Source organism: Uranotaenia lowii, chromosome 3 (genome assembly GCF_029784155.1).
Source record: "Uranotaenia lowii strain MFRU-FL chromosome 3, ASM2978415v1, whole genome shotgun sequence".
NCBI classification, from domain to species: Eukaryota; Metazoa; Arthropoda; class Insecta; order Diptera; family Culicidae; genus Uranotaenia; species Uranotaenia lowii.
This window is the reverse complement of record NC_073693.1, coordinates 180920932-180940621: the sequence shown is the minus strand read 5'-3', so window position 1 is coordinate 180940621 and position 19690 is coordinate 180920932. Positions and strand designations below refer to the sequence as shown.

The window sequence follows — 19690 nt, the reverse complement described above, 5'->3', positions numbered from 1 at the left end:
TCGGAGATATCAGTATTCTAGCTAGAAACCAATCCTGATTGCTTTTCTTGAGCGATTTTCCGAACATTGCAGTATGCTATGCCATGGCTACTATTCTCTCGTTGGCTCGCGGCGTTGGCTCGCGACGCCTCGACCATGGAGACGAAAAACAAACCACCCCATGGAAAAAAAATCTCTAGAAAATGGATGTCATGACTTGAATTTGTTTCGAAAAACTACAAATTTTGTATGGGAGCCCCCCCTTCCTTAAGTCGGAGCGGTTTGTTACTATTATAGAAACCATCTCCGGCCCCAAAAACCCTCACATGCCAAGTTCTTCGATGATCGGTTCAGTAGTTTCCGAGTCTATAGGGAACAGACAGACAGACACACATTCATTTTTATATATATACAACAGCTTCGAAAGTTTTGACACGCTTTTAAGAAAAGCTTCTCCCAGGCGTCGAGTTAAATTGTGCAGGCTATCAGCGCCTTTGAATGTGCAATTAGCACCCAAAGAGTTGGTAAAGAGCAACAGCAATTTGAACTCTTTCTGAAGTGCAACATTTTCTCATGTTTGCGATGTTCTTATCTTTGTCTCTTCAAACAATCCAACGACCTTCGACTTTTCTCTAAAAATCTGAAGAAAATGAACAAAAACAAAAAACGATAACTTTCAATATGTAAAAGTATTTTTGGAAAAGTCATAATTGCCAGGTAAGTCACATACCTAGCAACTAATTGTCACTATTTGAAAGGCCTTAATTTCCTGGTTTTTCCCGTTTTTTCCTAAATATTTGGAAATATGATTTCAACGTACTCTTTTTGGCGTTGAAGGATATGATAACCCTAGATTAGACCAAGTGAAGCGTGATCTGCCGTATGTGGGATGCCCAAGAAGTTGGAGATCGGTTGCCATGGAACGAGTGAGTTTTAAGAATTATGTTCGTCAAATAAATAAATAATGGATTCTATGAAATTGGATAAAACAAATTTCAAGGAAATTCTACTGGATCGATCGTCGGATTCAGTTCGAATCATATAATTTTAAAAACTTATGATTATGATTGAATATCAGATTTAAAACGTATTCGTTCAAAATTTCAGTTTTAATCAAACTTTTTCTGCGGATAAGATGAAAGGCAGGCAATCTTATACAACATGTTAATTTTTTTTCAGAGCATGAAAAACACGATCAACAACATTAGATTCAAAATCTTCATTGAAAGTAGATATCCATCATGTTTACACATGATACGCATCGAGAGCAGCAAGCTGGCTGGAGCTTATAATTAACGAGAAAGCGCTGAAAGTCGTGTATCGATACGACCTACAATTTTCAATGTTAATATACTAAACATTCTTTGCTTTTTCCTGTCGCATGATAAACGAGCTTCGTAAAATATTCATCATCATAATTTACGGGTAGGAACGACAGAAAATATTTTTGTTCATAGGCTTAGACTTTGTCGCATTGAGCAACATTATCTGAATTAATTTTTCTCTCAATTCACACTAAAAAGACTGCTATGTACAAAACATACAAAGTCACGTATAAAACGTTTAAACATTTTTTTATAGATGTAATTAAAACGAAATTTTTCTGTAGGTAAGATGGATTAGGTCTAACCACGTCTAACTAAATAATGTTTGATATAGCTAACTATATACAAAGAAATTAGTACTTTCGCTAAAATTTTCATTTTTATCAGGTAGTTTTTATTTGAATCCAGAGCGAACGTTGAAACTGGATTATTGTGTCATAACTCATAATGTCTATTTTTTCTTGGCTCAGACCAGACGCAGAAAGAGAACTGAAATTTGCTTTCCCAAAGCACCGGACCGGGGTCGTTTTTTTCTTTCCTCAGCCAAACTTGCGTTTGCATTGGTTTTTTGGCAGTCTGGCAAAGAGCAACAGTTTTTCATAATTGTTGTGTTGAGCGTTGTGTCAGTCTCCGCTTGCAAAATAATTGTGCGCACCTGAATTCATAGCATCCCACATTTGAGATGCGCTATTTCAAGTCAGATAAATGGAGGTGTGTATTTCGCTTGTCATGACTTTCAAGCGCAATGGAAAAAAGATACTGAATTCAGATTTTAAATTATTAATTCTGATTCTGGTTTTGAATTCTGATTCCCAAATGTTTAATGTTTATTGTTAGGAGTACGTGAGCCTGTCAATTATAAACTATAGATCAGGTAAAGCATATGATTCTGAATCTGAATTCTAATTCTGAATGATTATTCTGATTCTGAATTCTGCATTCTGAGTCTGTTACTTAATTTATCGACCTTATCAGTGAAAAGTGATGTCCTTTTTTAGAAAGAACATTTTAGATTATGAAATTTTATACATGGAACATGAACGGGTAGAATTTATGAGAAGCATTATCATCACATAACAAAGGTTGTTCGGCACGGGCCAACTACTATACAACATGCTATCCGTCTATAAAATTTAATAAAAGATGTTTTTGCAAAAAAAGAACATCACTTTTTACCGATAAGGCAAATTAATTAAGTAACAAACATTACGGTGGTTGATATCTTCATAGAATTCTGAGTATGAATTCTGATTCTGAATCCCGATTATCAACTCTGGTGTCTGATTTTGGATTCTGAACCGTTTTTTCATTCGATTATTTTTACGAATTCGAATCTTTTTACAATTCGGATTCCAAATTCCGATTCTAAATTCTGAGGGTTAGCTCAGATTCTAAATTCTGCATTCTGATTTCGAATTCTGACTGTGTATTCTGATTCTAATTTCTGCATCAAAACAATGTGGGTAAAGTTTTTTTATCAAATAATTTTTTTACCACTTACCTTAGTTTACATTAACGTATGTATATCCTTTTGATTTGATTTGTTGATGTTAGACGTTCAGTTTTGTTTATTTTATGGATTCACTTATCACATTTCACCTGAATAACAACCACTCAGCGCATTTGAGCATGGTATGTGCCTTTAGAAAAAACTTCCCAAATTCACACAGAAAAAAACGAAATAATTCGCTCGGATTCCAACTGGTTTACTTAACTTCAACTGAATGCTTCAAATGACAATCCAATTGTCTTCAGGTTTGTTGTTTCCAACTGATTCATGGAATATAAACCATTTCTTCGCTATAAAGCCCACATAATGTAAACCGACGCCATATGACAAAGCAACGTACCGAATTACGATTCAATTTCTAACGGAAAGTTAACCATCGACGAAAACAAACCTCCATTCAGTTCGAAGTTGTATATCTGACTAGGGGTAACATCAACTTTGTAGCCAGCTCTTTCTATATTGCGTTTTGCATTCCCATTCCATTCCATGCAACATTCGCTCGCCACTCCATTTGACTTCATGCTTTTGTGTCTCATTCGTTTCATTATTATGTCGTTCCTTGTGCGAGAGCCTGAAGCGGGCCATAGACTACACCACATTTGTACAAATGCGATGAAATTCAATGATATTCTGTCGCTGTGAACACGATTTGCATCGTGTATGGCACTGCTTGAATGAGCGCGCAAACGGTTTGAGTAAAATCGGTCTATATCGAAATATTTTGTACACACCACCCTCTGTGGCATGGTGTATGGTGCTGTTTGTACAAAATTCAAGCCATTTACTCAGCCCCAGCCGGGGTGGAGGTGGTTTTTTATTGTTGCAAACAATCGTCGTGGAATCATCGAATTTGCACACGCCATTTGTGTAGTCTATGGCCCGCTCAAGGTCCATAGTCCACACCACACACGGAAACGGTTACGTTGTTTTGGTAGTGAACCTTCATATAAACGGGCCACAGACTACACAACATTTGTACAAATGCGATGAAATTCGATGAAATTTTGTCGCTGTAAACACGATTTGCATAATGTATGGCACTGCTTGAATGAGCGCCCAAACAGTTGGAGTAAAATCGGTCGGGTTCGAAATATTTTGTTAAAACCATCCTCTCAGCCGGGTGGAGATGTTTTTTTTTGTTGCTATTGCTGTTTTCGCCAGCAATCGTTTGTGTTCGCGTGAAAAATGTTTGTATAGTGTGTGGGCGAGCATAGATCAAACAATCGTCGTGGAATCATCGAATTTGTACAGGCCATTTGTGTAGTCTATGGCCCGCTTGAAATCGGTCGGGATCGATTTTTTTTTTGCGGAAAACCCCTCTGCATGGTGGCATGGTGTATGGTGCTGCTGTACAAATTTCAGGCCATTTACTCAGCCCCAGCCCAAAGAATATTTAGATAAGGTAGTGTCGAGAGCCATATTGGATTTCTTGTGTGACGTCACAAAAACGAATGCATCGAAAATTTATATGCACTCAGAAAAATACTATTATATATACCATAAAATTATCTTATGAAGTGGCGCCATGAGAAAAATTCTATGAAATTCATAAGATTGTCTTATGAAGCGAATGAATTCTTCAGATGAACACCTGCTTCAATGAGAGGTCGTTGCTTTTCATAAGAGGGTCTTATGGAAGTAGAAAATTTTACGTTTGAAGAGAAAATCACAGAGAACAGACATACAAGCTAGCCCACGAAACTTGTGTAAAATTTCCAACGATAGTTTTGAACAATTTTTCTGTTCTGTGACCTTTTCGAAAACTGGCCACCTGAAAATTTGATTTGTAACTTTTGAACGGCACAATAGATTTCACTATTTCAATTCAACTTCTAACGTATTTTTTGAATGTCAGCATTTGAAATTTTACACACTTTTTGGAAGATTTTTTGTTCGAGCTTGTACGTCTGTTCTCTGTGAGAAAATATCAAGATAATTGAAGTTAAAACGATCAGTTTATTTTCTGGGTAATTTGTCGTTTGTTTACAATAACATCATGATCACCATAAGCAGCACATCAAGGCACGGTTCCAACAGTCATTCTGCCGCACCCGGTCCATTGAACTTATCCTTTTCGCTGGTCAACATGCTGAAAAGTAAACATAAAAATATGTGTTTACGTTAACAAATAATTTGAACGTTCACAAAACAAATAAACTTACCATGTAGAATAACAAAATCACTTTCAACTTTGAAAAAAAAACTTGCTCCACAACTGGTTAGTGCTTGGTACAACGACGAGAAAATGACTGATGGAATGAATGTGTTCATTATTTTTTCACAATGCCGCTTCTTCTATTTTTCATAAGAACTTCGTATGAATATTGAAAGAATTTCATAGGACTCTTATGAAAAATTAGTTTGGAGGCAAAAAAGTGGTTCATAAGATGTATCTTATGAAATTTATAATAAGATTTCCTCTGAGTGTGAGAATGGCAGAAATTTCAAAGAAAAACACGTTCTAGAACTAAAAAAAAGAACTAATAATGAATGCAATGTCATCTTGAAGCTATAACGTGCAAAATGGCTGGTAGTGATTGAGTGTTCAACTAATTGTCATGATTTTTATCCAACCGGTTTACCATATTCAATTCTTATGTAGAACAACTAACATCAATTAATGATTGTTAACTCGATTTACTAAAATGCCAATAAATAATTGTGGTTTTGTATAAAAGTTTGTTTTTGATAACTTTATTGTAATAAGGATCTTAAACTGTACTGACTTGATGATTTTCATGGAAGACTTTGAACTAATTTTAAAGTTTTGCAAATTTTAGTAGGGAAAATCCACCATTTTCCGAACTTCGATGGTCTATTTTATATAAAAACTAGCTGACCCGGTGTGCTTTGCTACACCTTTCAAAATCGAATGATATTTTCAGAATTTACTCAAATTTTTACTGTTTTGTTGGCATTATTTTAAATCAAATTATAACATAATTCATAAGCAACCGCTATAAAATGAGAGCTGCAGCTGGAGTTTCGGATGGCAATCCAAAAATAACTTAAACTTATATTCTGAATCTTGATCCATAAATTTGTGTTAAAGATCTGATAATTTTAATCTGTTTCTTTAAGCTTCGCCCTAAAAAAAGCTTCGCCCCCCTCCTGTCCTTCTCCTCCCCCCTGCTGAATGGGGGGTGATCTTTAATAATCACACCCATTTTATTCATTCCCAAAAATCTTTTTGTATCAAATATTGTTAAATTGGTTGATAAGTTTTTAAGCTTTACAACAAAATTTATATGGAACCCCCTCCTTTTTTCTCCTCTCTACACTGTAAAGCGAAAGGGTCTATAACAATCGTAGAAACATATCTCGTAACCAAGTACCTTTCCATGCCATATTTGTTTCCATTTGTTGGCTTCATTAGCATAAATTGAAAACTAATGCTAACAAAATTGTATTGGGCTAACCTCCCTCCTCCTATGTACCTACTCACTGAATAGAGCATGGTTTGTCAGATAATCATAGAATCATACCAAAATGATTTTTCATGTTAAGTTTTGTCCATTTCTCTCCTCTTCCCTTCCTTTATTCCCAATTCTATCATCCCACTGCAAGACAGGAATTGTTTGACGTAAAAAAATTTCTCGTATCAAAATACCATCCCATGCCAAATTTAGTTTAATTTGCGTTGTTATGCATAAACTTGAAAGGAAGTTCCATCCCCCTTCCGTTCTCCCCATTGAATGGCGGGATGAGAACATAATATTCATAAAAGTATTTTTTGTTCTCAAATACTTTTTGATACCAAATTTTATTTCATTTGCTCTATTAATTCTCAAATTATGCAAAAAAATTGTATGGAAGCCCCCCTTACCCCCTTCTTATCTTTCTGTTGAAAAAAGGTGGTGCATCAATTTATAATAGAAACATTTCTCGTATCTAAATACCCTCACATGCCAAATATAGTTCAATTTGCTCGATCAGCTCTCCAGTTATACTGAAAATTGCGAGGGAGACCTCTTCTCCCCCTTTTCATCCACCTTTTTGAAGGTGTGAGTGATACGAAATATTCATAGAAGCATTTCTCGTACCCAAATATCATTCCATGCCAAATTTGGTTCCATTTGTTGTTGTAGTTCTTGTGTCATGCAATAAAAATTTTATGAAACTTCCCTCCCGCTTTCCTTTCTCCCCGCTGGAAGATGGAAGGGGTCTCAAACAATCATTAGAACATGTCACGTTCCCAAACATCTGTCCCCAGCCAACATGAAATCGTAAAAGAAATCATCGTCGAACTCGTATATAGATGCAACTCAACTCGGAATCGTAAATATGTACACTTACCATTCGACCATATCATTTATTCATCGTAGAAGATGCAACTTCCCATTGAAATACGACTTAGTTACGATATGTTGGATGAAGTCGTATTTAGTTCCACCGATGTCAAATGAAATCTTATAACGATCGCATAAGATTTCTTAAGAAGCATTTTATTGGTACACATATTACTTTCGAATCGAAATCGTAAATGACTTCGAATAAATTCGTAAAGAATACTACGTAAGCATCGTCTTTCGTATCACGTTGTATGTTTACTAGAATGTCACATTAGTAGGCAAATTAACACCGTGTCTTTCCGATATAGCTACAAATATTATAACAAGTATAATTATAATCGTATAATCGGTCACTTTACCCACGATATAAATATATTAAATGCGATCAAATCAGATTCGTATTAACAGATACTTAGCGTTCGCCCACATCTCATCATGATATTAAAACTTCATCTTGATAAATCGTGTTTAGTGGATGTGCAATTTTGCGATCGTGCTTGCAATTTTGTATCAGCATTTGAATTTTGTGAAAGTTGACGACTAAAGCAAACAAGCATACGGATGAAAAAAAAATAAAGGTAGGTTTTGGAAAAACAACGTTGGACAGAAAGCTCAATAACATTTTCCTTTCAAAAATTACAGCATTACTCTCCCCTACTAGGCTCAGATTAAAAAAAACCCGCCGGATAATTACATTACGAGTATCAAGGAATGTTCACGGACAGAATTATGGCCCGACAATTTCCGCTGTAAACCCGGAAGAAAGAGGCGTCAAAGAACCTGAGGGAGGCATGGAGGCGGTGGCAGTTAGGAAAGTAGCGAGCGGGACAATGCCCGGTTGCGGTACCTACGAAAATATATGTAGTGCATTTCAATGTTAGTTATAATAAAAATCAGTTAAAATCATCAATTAATTTTATTTCTTCCTAGCGTCGTATTTCAATCACAATATTACACATAACATGCTACATAAAATGGTCCGCAAAATCGTTTTATGATACAAATCGTACATGAGTACATCCCATCTCACATAAAATATCGTTTAAAGAGTCCATCAAATGTCAAATTGCATCATATCGTAAAAGCTTACAACACACATCTTATAAAATGTGACTTAAGTTGTCAATCGATGTTAAAATCTCTGAACATCGTATAAGACTGCAACACATATCGCATAAAGGGTGACATTAATCGAATTTCCATCGTCAGATCGTTTCTAGTCATACAAGAGTACAAAACATCTCGCATAAAGGGTGACTTAAATCGCCAATCCATCGACAGATTGCTTCAAGTCGTACAAGAGTTCGGCACACCTCGCATAAAGGGTGACTTAGATCGCCAATTCATCGTCAGATTGCTTCAAGTCGTACAAGAGTTCAACACACCTCGCATAAAGGGTGACTTAAATCGCCAATTTATCATCATATCGCTTCAAGTCGTAAAAGGGTAAAACACACATCGCATAAAGTGTAGATGGAACTGTCAATCCTCCCATCATCGTAAATGCGCATGAATCGAATCCTTTAATGTAATGTACAAAACGACGCCAATGCGACATAAAGTACCAAAGTATTTCTAACATCGTAAATGACATCACATACGATGTTGTCGATGTCGTAAACCAGAAAATAACGAAAACATGTACGTATATTGCCTCCACTTTTGGTAGGTATATGCTTTTTTCTAACGTCATGTACGATGATTTGTGTCGACATAGACGTACGTATATCTTTTGATATACCTACCAAATTGTTGGCTGGGTCCATACCAAATTTGGTTCCGTTTGCTTGATTAGTTTTTGAGTTATGTAAAAAATTAAAAAGAGGGCCCCTCCCCCCTTTATATCTCCCTACTGGAAAGAGGGAGGGGTCTCAAATAATCATTGAAATTTTATTCGTATACAAATACCTTCCCATGCCAAATTTGGTTCCATTTGCTTTATTAGTTTTTGAGTTATGTAAAAAAATATGAGAGAGGGCCCTCCCCCTTTCAACTGCAGGGAGGGAGGGGCCTCAAATAATCATTGAAATATTTTTCATATCAAAATACCTTCCCATGCCAAATTTGGTTCCAATATCTTGATTAGTTTTCGAGTTATATGAAAAATTGTAAGGTAGCCCCCCTCCCCCCTTCCTATCACCTCACTGAGAGGAGGAAGGGGTACCTTATATTCATTGAAGTATTCCCCGTTTCCAAATACCACCTCATGCCAAATTTGATACCATTAGCTTGATGGGTTCTCGAGTTATGCAAAAAATTGTCTTTTGTTTGGGAGGCCCCTCCCCCCCTTCCTGTTAGGGGGAGGGGTCCCAAACCAGAATAGGAACCTTCCCCGGCCTCCATTACCCCCACCTACCAAGTTTCACGTAAATCGGTTCAGTAGTTTCCGAGTCTATAGGGAACAGACAGAAAGACAGACAGACAGACAGACAGACAGACAGAAATTCATTTTTATATATATAGATTACCCGAAAATCCAACTTTTTTCGTACCGATCTTGAAGAGCAAGAATGCTTCTAGAATAACATGTTTTAAAAGTAGAAAATTCTCCGAGTTATCAACAAAAAAGGCAAATTTCCTAGAAAATTAACAAATGTCTCGTGATTGTGACGTCGCAGTATGTACTAATACCACAGAGAACAGACGTACAAGCTAGCCCACGAAACTTGTGCAAAATTTCCAGCGGCATTAGTTTAATTATGAGTTCATATATACGATTACGCCTTTTCGAAAACTGTACACTTGAAAATTTGATTTGTAATTTTTGAACGGCGCAATAGGTGCTACTGTTTAAAGTCAATTTTCAACATATTTTTTGGATGTCTGCATTTAAAATTTTATACACTTTTTTGAAGTTTTTTTGTTCGAGCTTGTACGTCTGTTCTCTGTGCTAATACTAGAGCAGGGCTGCCTCGACACTACCTTCTTTAAATATCCCTTGGCCCCAGCCAGGGTGGTGGTGTTTTTTTTTGTTTTAGTTGCTATTTGATTTGATTTGCTATAGTCTGCGATCGTTTGTGTTTGCATCGTGTCCTAGATTTAAACAGTTCAATGGAACCATCGAATTTGCACATGCCATTTGTGTAATTTATGACGGCTTTCATGCGTCGTGCGCTGGAGACCCGAATGAATTTTCTAAGGATTATCAACTGCTGATTCTGGTTCTAGTTAATCTTCGATTTGATCATTTTTGTAATTTATGACAGTTTTTTTTGTCGTTTTTTTATATTTGGGGCTGATAAGATACCACGTGGACAAAAAATAGATTTTTTACCAAATCCCCCCTTTCGTGGACAAGTGTGGACATTTTATTAACCACGCCTCCTCCCCACTTCCCGCGAGGAGTCCGCGAGGAACTCTGCTTAAAGTTGAGTTTTAAAAAAATCCGATTCTCAGGACGTTTTTGTAAATTTAGTATTTTTTGAGAAAATGTAATTTTCGCGTGGATTCTATTTGTTTTTTTTTTATTATTTTGTAATTTTTGTAGTTTATGTAATTTTGTAATTTTTGTAATTTTTCTATTATTTGATTTTCGTTATTATGATAATTTTTGTAGGTATTTTATTGATTTTTTGAAATTTTCTGTAATTTCAAAAAAATTGTTTGTGAAATGTTTGTAATTTAAGCTTTTTTTTGTAATACTTGTAATTTTTAAAACTTTTGTAATTTTAATGATTTTTGAATTTATAGCACAGAGAACAGACATACAAGCTAGCCCACGAAACTTGTGTAAAATTTCCAACGATAGTTTTGAACAATTTTTCTGTTTCTTTTGGCTGGACCTTTTCGAAAACTGGCCACCTGAAAATTTGATTTGTAACTTTTGAACGGCACAATAGATTTCACTATTTCAATTCAACTTCTAACGTATTTTTTGAATGTCAGCATTTGAAATTTTACACACTTTTTGGAAGATTTTTTGTTCGAGCTTGTACGTCTGTTCTCTGTGTTTATAGTTATATTTTTATTGTTTTTAATTTCTGTAACATTTGTAGTTTTTGTAATTTTTGTTATCTTTGCTATTTTTGTCATGATTATAATTTTTGTAATTCTTGTCATGTTTGTAATTTTCGTATTTCTTGTCAAGTTTGTAAATTTTCAAATTCTTGCCATTTTTGTAATTTATGTAGTTTTTGTAATGTCTCTATTTTTTGTAATTTTTTATATTTTTGTACCTAATTTTATTTACGAAATTGTGGCAATTTTTAAACCAAACAAAAAAAACTTAAAACGAATAACGTTGTAAAAAATTTTACAATTATTCAAAAACACGGAATAATTATAGAATATTGCATCGCTTGGTGGAATGTTTTTATGTGAATTTATCCGGTATAATTGATTATATTTACTCAAACTTTTATTCTTTCGATTCCCCCATGGTTCCCCCATCGGTAGCAAGGTCCAGCCTATGTCTGTGTGGCTTGGCCTTTGAATTGCTTCTCAGGCTTCCACGGTCGATGGTTTCAGAGACCTACAATGGTTTTCAATCCACTCCGCTTGCAATAGTCTCTTCAGGTTAACCCCAGATGTATATGATTATTTATACAATGAAACACATCTCACCTGTCGGCAACTTAGGGGGCATTACCACACCACGTGGACAACTTAGGGGGGGGGGGGGGGAGGGGTGTATGGAAATGTCCACGCTTGTCCACGGAGAGGGGGGTAGGGGTTTGGGTCATGTCCACGTGGACATACCTACTTTCAAAATATTTTCTAAAGGAGAATAAATATCAAGATGTTTCCAGTTTAAATTTAAACAATAAGTAACTGCTTGAAAGCAAGTGATAAATATAATAATTAAGAAATTTAATTTTTTTTTATACATAATAGGAAATTTTTATCCGGTTTTACAAAATCAGCCATTTCTATAACAAAAAGGTAAAAAGTGATGTTTTCTAACTGTCAAATAATGTGTCCACGTGGACATCCGGGGAGGGGGGTAGTGGTTAGCCAAATGTCCACGCTAAAGTGTCTGGGGCTTCCTGCGTTAGGGGAAATAAAACACACGAGTTATAGTAAACTGTTCAGCTCGATAGTCCAGCTTCGACTGACTTGTTTATTCTTTGTATATGACATTCGAAGTCGGGTCACTCGCGAACGATCTTAGATCGACTCTCTCGTTAACGGAAAAGCTCAGACACGACAATCCTTTATTCTTCAAGTATGTTTACTAATTCATTCAAAATATCTTGTAATTCGAAAACTATTCATTTAATTCAAACATAATTCATGCAGCTGTAGAACCTATGGCCTGTTGACGCCTCCGCTTTATTCGGTCGGACCTTCTAACGCCTGTAATTAGAGAATCGAAATGCGGTCCTGAATCAGTAGGATTTGATGGACTTTCCGGAAATCCTGCAAAGTCTGGTTCGTAGTCATCTTCTACAAATTTTCGTTTTCGATTAACAATTTTGATCATCGAATTTCCAGGAGGTATTCTGTTCAAGCACAACCTTAACTGATCGCGATGCGCAGATCTAATGTGACCCTTAATAGAAATTTGAAAAGTATTTAGTGAACATCTTTTCACATACTGGGCTTCTAACCATCGCTCAGCACCTTTTTGATGATTGCGATACCATATTTTATCACCTGGGACTAAATGATTGAAATGATCAATTCTATCTCTTGCATCAGGTTGTATTTTCTGTCCTGAATAATCAGCTCTGTCGCTGACATCAGGTTTTAGTATTCTTTTCGATTTCTGGCAGCTAGTATCCAGATTATTCGAGTAGTGATTCTTAGGGTTCATGAGATCAAGCAGCATTTTAGGCTTATAATTAAAGACATTTTCAGAAGGGAAAGAGCCTGTTCTTGTTAGAAAGCCATTTCGATAGTTAATCAGGAAGTAATTTATTTGCTGTTCAATGTCGAATTTGTTAATTTGTGGATCAAGAAGAAATTTCTTTAAAACCTCTTTAATTGTTCTCACGGACCTTTCTGCTTGCCCATTAGATTCAGGGTGATAAGGAGGACTTTTTAATACCAATATTCCCTGATTCTTCATGAAATTAACAAATTCTGCTGAATTAAATGGTGGTCCTCCATCTGTGACTAGTACGTCAGGTAATCCGAAACGAGCAAAAATATTCATGAATTTCCTTATAACTTTCTTAGCATCTGTTCCAAATCGCATATAATCAATTTCCACCCACTTAGAGAAGCTATCAACGCATAAAAGGAATACTTTCTCACCGAAATAAAAAAAATCAGCGTGTACACGACTGAATGGACGAGTCGTAGGTATCCATGAGGATTCGAGTTTTTTCTTGGGAGTTATTAAAGTTCGATTACATATTGTACAATTTTTTACAAATTTCTCTATATCCTCATTTATACCAAACCAAAATACAGTTTTACGCGCTAATTGTTTAATCTTAACTATTCCGGCATGATTTGCATGAAGTAGTTTTAAAGTATTTTCCTGTAAGGTTTTTGGCACAACTACTCTGTTTCTGTACAAAAGGCAATCAGAATGCAGTTCAAAGTCATGCGCTTGAGATTTTGCATCTTTAAACTCTTTCTCTACTTTCTCTGGCCAACCTTGTCTAAGATATTTCATAATTTTTGTCAAGATATAATCTTTTTTTGTTTCATCAGCAATATTTAAAAAATTGATTGGTAGTTCGTCAGTGAAGTTCAGACTATTTACATAGTCCTTGTCAATACTTTTTGGAACAGCAGAGGGAAGAGGAAACCGGGAGCAGAAATCTGCATTACCCATTCTGCTGGATGGCCTATAACGAATTTCAAAATCGTAGATGGAGAGTTCCATAACATAGCGTTGCAGACGTGTTACAAAGATGGAATTTTTTCCTTCTTTACCAAATACACCTAGAAGTGGTTTGTGGTCTGTATACACGACCGTATAGATAGCGGTGAAATTTTTTTATACAACTCACTACCGCAAGAGCTTTTAGGTGTAGTATAGGATATTTCTTTTGTGCTTCATTGAGACTAAATGACGTGAAGCAAATAGGTTTTTCTTGATCATTAACCACATGTGCTAGTACTCCTCCTAGACCGTAATTACACGCATCTGTAACAACTATCAGTGGCTTCTTAGGATCAAAATATTCTAAGACATTAGATGCAACCACATAATGTTTGCATTTTTCAAAAGCTTCACTACAATGCTGATCCCAAACATATTTTGAGTCCTTTTTCAACAGATTATAAAAACAGTTTTGTCGTGATTTGTGGCTTGTTTTGCCACACGTCTCAGATCAGCATTAGTGCTGATCCGTTTCCCCGTCTTCTGCAGTTTGGCACTCATGAACACCCTTGATGCAGACCTTTGATGCGGACCTTCACTGCGGACCTTTTTGATGCGGACCCTTGATGCGGACCCTTGATGCGGACCTTTAATGCGGACCCTTGATGCGGACCCTTGATGCGGACCCTTTGATGCGGACCCTTGATGCGGACCCTTGATGCGAACCCTTGATGCGGACCTTTGATGCGGACCTTTGATGCGAACCCTTGATGCGAACCCTTGATGCGGACCCTTGATGCGGACCCTTGATGCGGACCTTTTGATGCGGACCTTCTGATGCGGACCCTTGATGCGGACCCTTTGATGCGGACCCTTGATGCGGACCCTTTGATGCGGACCCTTGATGCGGACCCTTGATGCGGACCCTTGATGCGGACCCTTGATGCGGACCCTTGATGCGGACCTTTGATGCGGACCCTTGATGCGGACCTTTGATGCGAACCCTTGATACGGACCACCAAGCACAAGCACTACTTGTTGCTCATAAGAGCTTCGATTTCAGAACGACCTCTTAAGCGACCAGGTCGCTCTATTTATAGCGAGTGATACCCGTCACGTTTAAAACACTCGGGTGGGCAGAGGAAAACGCGAGTGGATTTTTTTTCTTTCTTTTCTTCTTACCAGAACGCGCGTTCGCGTTGCTATGGGTTGCAGACCAAAAGTGCATAGGGTTACCAACGGACAAATATTGTATTAAATTTAACTATTTATATATTTTTTTTATTTATTATTATTATTATTTCTAGTTCTACTACATTATCCTACAAGTTTAATTTAACAGAAAGGTTTGGAATGAACTTCCCATAAAAATTTATTAGACCTAGAAATGCTTTTAGTTCAGTAGTGTTTTTAGGTGCAGTTGCTTTCACAATTGTCTCAATTTTGTCTGGACATGGTTTCAGTCCATCAGCACTAATAATGTGTCCAAGAAATGTGAGCTCTTTTACGAAAAATTGGCATTTATTAAGTTTAACTTTAATGTTTGCTGTCTGTAAACGCTTCATAACCATAAATAATCGTACTTTACATTCTTCCTTGTCTTTTCCAGAAATAAGAACGTCATCCAGGTAACATGAAACGCCTTGAATACCGTGTAGCACCTGTTCAATAATTTGTTGGAAAATTGCAGTACTAGATGCTACACCTTGGGGCAGACGATTGTAGGTGTAAAGTCCTTTAATTGTGTTTATCGTCATAATTTCTTTAGACTGTTCAGACAGCTCGAGCTGGGTATATGCTCCAGCAAGGTCGAGCGAGCAAAATATTTTTGACCCTGACAAGGTGGAAAAAATGTCTTGAGCTAAGAGTAGAGGATATGTATTAGGTACAATTACTTTATTGATTGAGACTTTGCAGTCGATAACGAGCCTAATATCGTTATCTTTTTTTACAATTGCTACTACGGGCGAAGCCCATTCGCTTGCTTTTATTGGTGTAATTATTCCATTTTTTTTCTAAATAATCCAGATGCTCGACCACCTTGTCTTTGAGTCTTAGAGGAACTGAATAGGCCTTTTTGAAAATGGGTCTTTGATCTTTAATGACTAGATCACCTTTGAAACCCTGAATCGGAACCGTGAAATCTTTATCAAAAACAGACTTGAATTTATTTTTCAAATCATCAATTAATTTTTGGTTGATATCTACAGTTTTAACATTTCTTACCGCCACAGTCTCAACAAAACTAGATCTCCAACCATTGAAAAATAAATCCAGCCAGTCACGGCCAATTAACGGTACGAAATTACCTGCAACTTCGATCACTATAAGCATGACTGTTTTACAAAAACCATTCAATGATACGTCAATGTCAAAAAACCCAAGTATCGAAAGTTTGTTACCATCCACAACGGATAAATTTCTTTTGCATGGTTTCAATTTATAATGTTTAAAATTTTCTCTATAAATTTGTTCGCTTACAACCGAAACAGCAGATCCGCTGTCTACTTCCATTCTAAAAACTTTCCCAGCCATTTTCACAAAAAGAAAAACGGGTTTATTTACCTGTATTCCAGCAGTTATCGTCATACACTCCAGATCGTCATCTGAGTCACTATCCTGCAGCCTCTCGGTACGCTTGAAGTTTGAATTCTCTGAAGTTATTTCCGTGGATTCGTTGACAAATCTTATGGATTGATGTTGTCTTTGCCTTTCAAAACAGTTCCGACGAACATGTCCTCTTTGACGACAAAAGCTACAGACAGGAACACCTTCGTTCCTTCTATCCTGACGGCTATACGAACGGCTCCTGCTTCTGTATTGGTACCTGTCCGAACTGTGTCTCATTCGGTTTGGGTACATTTCTCTTCGACCGTTTCGATTTCCAGAAGGCCTACCAGAATCATACTTCGGACCCAAGCGATCTATAGCACTCACTCTGTTGTCGTAGCTGCCCAAAAGTTCCGAATTCTTCATCATTTGTTCTCTAGCTATCAACACCTTTTCAGTCTCATCAAGACTTGGATCTTCCAATTCATATAAACGCTCTTGGGCCTTGCTGTCATGTGCCCCTAAAACAAGCCTATCTCTGATCAAGGTGTTTTTTTCTTGTTCAGCAAAATTACAATTTTCCGCGAGCAGTTTGACATCCAAGATAAAATCTTCAGCAGACTCTTGCGCTCCCTGCTGACGTTCATAAAACTTTTTTCTTTGATCCATTTTACCGCTGGTTTTATCAAAACGCGTTTTTAGCTTCATTATTATGTCTTCATAATTAAGGGTATTTAATTCAACACCGGGATAAAGTTTTTTAATTTCAGCAAAAACTACAGCTCCCCCAACCGTAATGAATAACGATTTTCGGTTTGCTTCGGGAACATTATTGTAATCAAATACATATTGTAGGCGTTCTGCGTAATTTGAAAACGATGTACCAGGTACAAACGGCTCAACCGAACCGATGAACGTAGACATCTCGCTTCAAAGCTTGCCGTAAACAGATGCTGAACAGCAATCTTCACTTCACACTACCTTTCACTATATACTCTCTCAACTCCGAGAAACCCAACACCAGTTAAACAACTGTTGACTTGGTGCTTGACGACCGCTGATGATGGCGATGGATGACGATGACGATGACTGATTCTGACGGTGGCGAGTGACGATTACGATGACGATGACGGACGGCGATAAATAGCGATGGCGGATGCTGATGGCAAACGACGCTGATGATGTTACAACAATGCCACAGTGAATAATAGCACTGAAACAATGCTTAGCGAAACCCAAGCGTTTCTTACTGTTTAATACACACTGCACACCGCTGGTAGCTACTTTTGATTGTTCACAAATCCAAAATGCAACGCTAAATCCCGCGTCCGAAACGGTAGCCGATCAGAAACCCACGTTATAAAACAACGTTTTATGGCCTCAAACTTTCTGACGCACTTTACATCAGCTTACCAAATCAGCTTAAACTTCCTGACGCACTTTAAATCAGCTTGCCAATTACACGAACGAATAAATAAGATTTTTAATTTTATCCCATCCTCGTCGCCACTAAAGTGTCTGGGGCTTCCTGCGTTAGGGGAAATAAAACACACGAGTTATAGTAAACTGTTCAGCTCGATAGTCCAGCTTCGACTGACTTGTTTATTCTTTGTATATGACATTCGAAGTCGGGTCACTCGCGAACGATCTTAGATCGACTCTCTCGTTAACGGAAAAGCTCAGACACGACACACGCTTGTCCACGGAGGGGGAGGAGGGGGTCAAAAATCTCATTTGTCTTGTCCACGTGGTATCTGAACGGCCCCTTATGGGATTCGAACCCAAAAGTTTTTCTTTCCGATACCAGGGGAATCGAACCCAGTACGCCTGGGTTACCGGACCCGCGCCAGCCTATCCACTAGACCACATCAGCGCTCCAATTCTACGCGTGAATTTCTTTTCTATACTTAATAGGAAAGAAATCCACGCGACAAATCGTATAGGAATCGAAAGAATAAAAGTTTGAGTTTGCAAACTTGTCACCGTGTGTAGAAAACAAACGTACGAGTGATTAAAATTGCTGAAGCGTGAAGTGAAAAGACCCAGTTTATGCAAACTGCAACGTTTATTTTGATGGTTTTCGTGTCTGTCAAATATTAAACAAGTTTTAAAAATGGGTTTACTGGAATATATTTCCCTCATAGATTTCCTCGCAACCTCTGCAACAATATCCACAGTCCTTCAGTTTTTGACTGGATTGTTCGTAAATATTAGGAAATACCTGAAAGGCCAACGTTTAATTCTATATACCTATGCTTTCAGATTAATATGCAGGAAATACATAAGAAAGAAGTCAACTGGAGACACCTCGGGACTGCCGTTTATTTCTGGTTTTCTGTCGTAAGTATATTCTTCTCGTCAAGTATACACCGCGAATCAAAATCTTTACAAAGGTAACGGCTTCAGAAAAAAATCTGGAAAGCATTGGAATTTTAATTTGTTCTGACACTGACTGAATAGATTAGAAATATTTCAAATACACCACGCTGCCTTGATTTTTTTGCTATACTTTTGACTTATCCGCCCCAAAATAACATTTTTTAGTTCAAAAATAAACAAACCATTATGATAATTCTTACTTTTTCTTCCAATTTTGTGGAAAGGAAAAAGAGAGTTTCTTGATAATGAAAAGACACGGCCAAACATCAGTTAGGCCGCGTTTTCACAAAACTCATTATTGATGTATAGGGGAGGTAAGGGCATAATGGCCATCTTAAGGAAAACGCTTATTTAACCATAGAAAATGGCTATAATATTACTTTATTGTTTCGTGTTCAGAAAAAGCCCATTTCCTAACGGGCTGAAACTTGAAAAACTAGATGAAAACGTTAAAAATGCATTTTAAAAAATTTTGCCAAAAGCTGAAAACCAGCCACTGTAGGGGCATAATGAGAACCCCCCCCCCCCTGGGGCAGCAAAAGGACCATTAATCAGGGCGTTTTCTGCCGGGGAATTTAGCAGCGAATTCAACTCAATTAAGTCAGGTGAGACGTAGATTCATCAAATAAAGCAATAACAAAATCATCTAGGTATGTTTGTAGAATACAAACGATTCACACACGTTATGTTATGTTATATTTCTGGTGCTTTGTTGGGCGGATGATGCTACTAGCAGTATAATGTAACAATCAAAAAAATCGATCATGAATTGTAAATGGAAAAAATCACCTCGAACAGAAATCGAACTCTAGTCTTTTGATTACCTCTCTGACACCTTACCAATAGGCTAAATCGCCGGATGTAAACTAGTCAAGTTGTGGGCGTTGTGGCTCTATAAATCAGTTTAACTTCACTGCTAGATTCTACGGCAGAAAAT

The 19690-nt window shown here is 37.1% G+C and overlaps 2 protein-coding genes across 12 annotated transcripts in view; one reads left to right on the top strand and one right to left on the bottom strand.

The window, feature by feature from the left end:
• Window positions 1–19690, bottom strand: part of LOC129751108 (uncharacterized) — a 100032-nt gene that overhangs the window by 26352 nt on the left and 53990 nt on the right. The window contains exon 1 of one of the 2 annotated variants that reach the window (XM_055746399.1): window positions 2806–3222. The exons of the other annotated variant lie outside the window; for it this stretch is intronic. The gene's annotated coding sequence lies outside the window, so the exon portion shown is untranslated. Of the gene's footprint in view, window positions 1–2805; window positions 3223–19690 lie in introns of those variants that run through there. 2 annotated transcript variants of the gene reach the window in all.
• Window positions 18407–19690, top strand: part of LOC129751109 (sugar transporter SWEET1) — a 54679-nt gene continuing 53395 nt past the window's right edge. For 4 of the 10 annotated variants that reach the window (XR_008738603.1, XR_008738606.1, XR_008738604.1 and 1 more), the window contains exons 1-2: window positions 18411–18573; window positions 18637–18714. Coding sequence is in view for 7 of the 10 variants with exons in the window: in XM_055746411.1 (XP_055602386.1) it covers window positions 18488–18573; window positions 18637–18714 (164 nt within the window). In the remaining 3 variants the exon portion in view is untranslated. Of the gene's footprint in view, window positions 18578–18636; window positions 18715–19690 lie in introns of all 10 variants that reach the window. The other 6 variants (XM_055746415.1, XM_055746416.1, XM_055746413.1 and 3 more) reach the window with 5 other exon arrangements.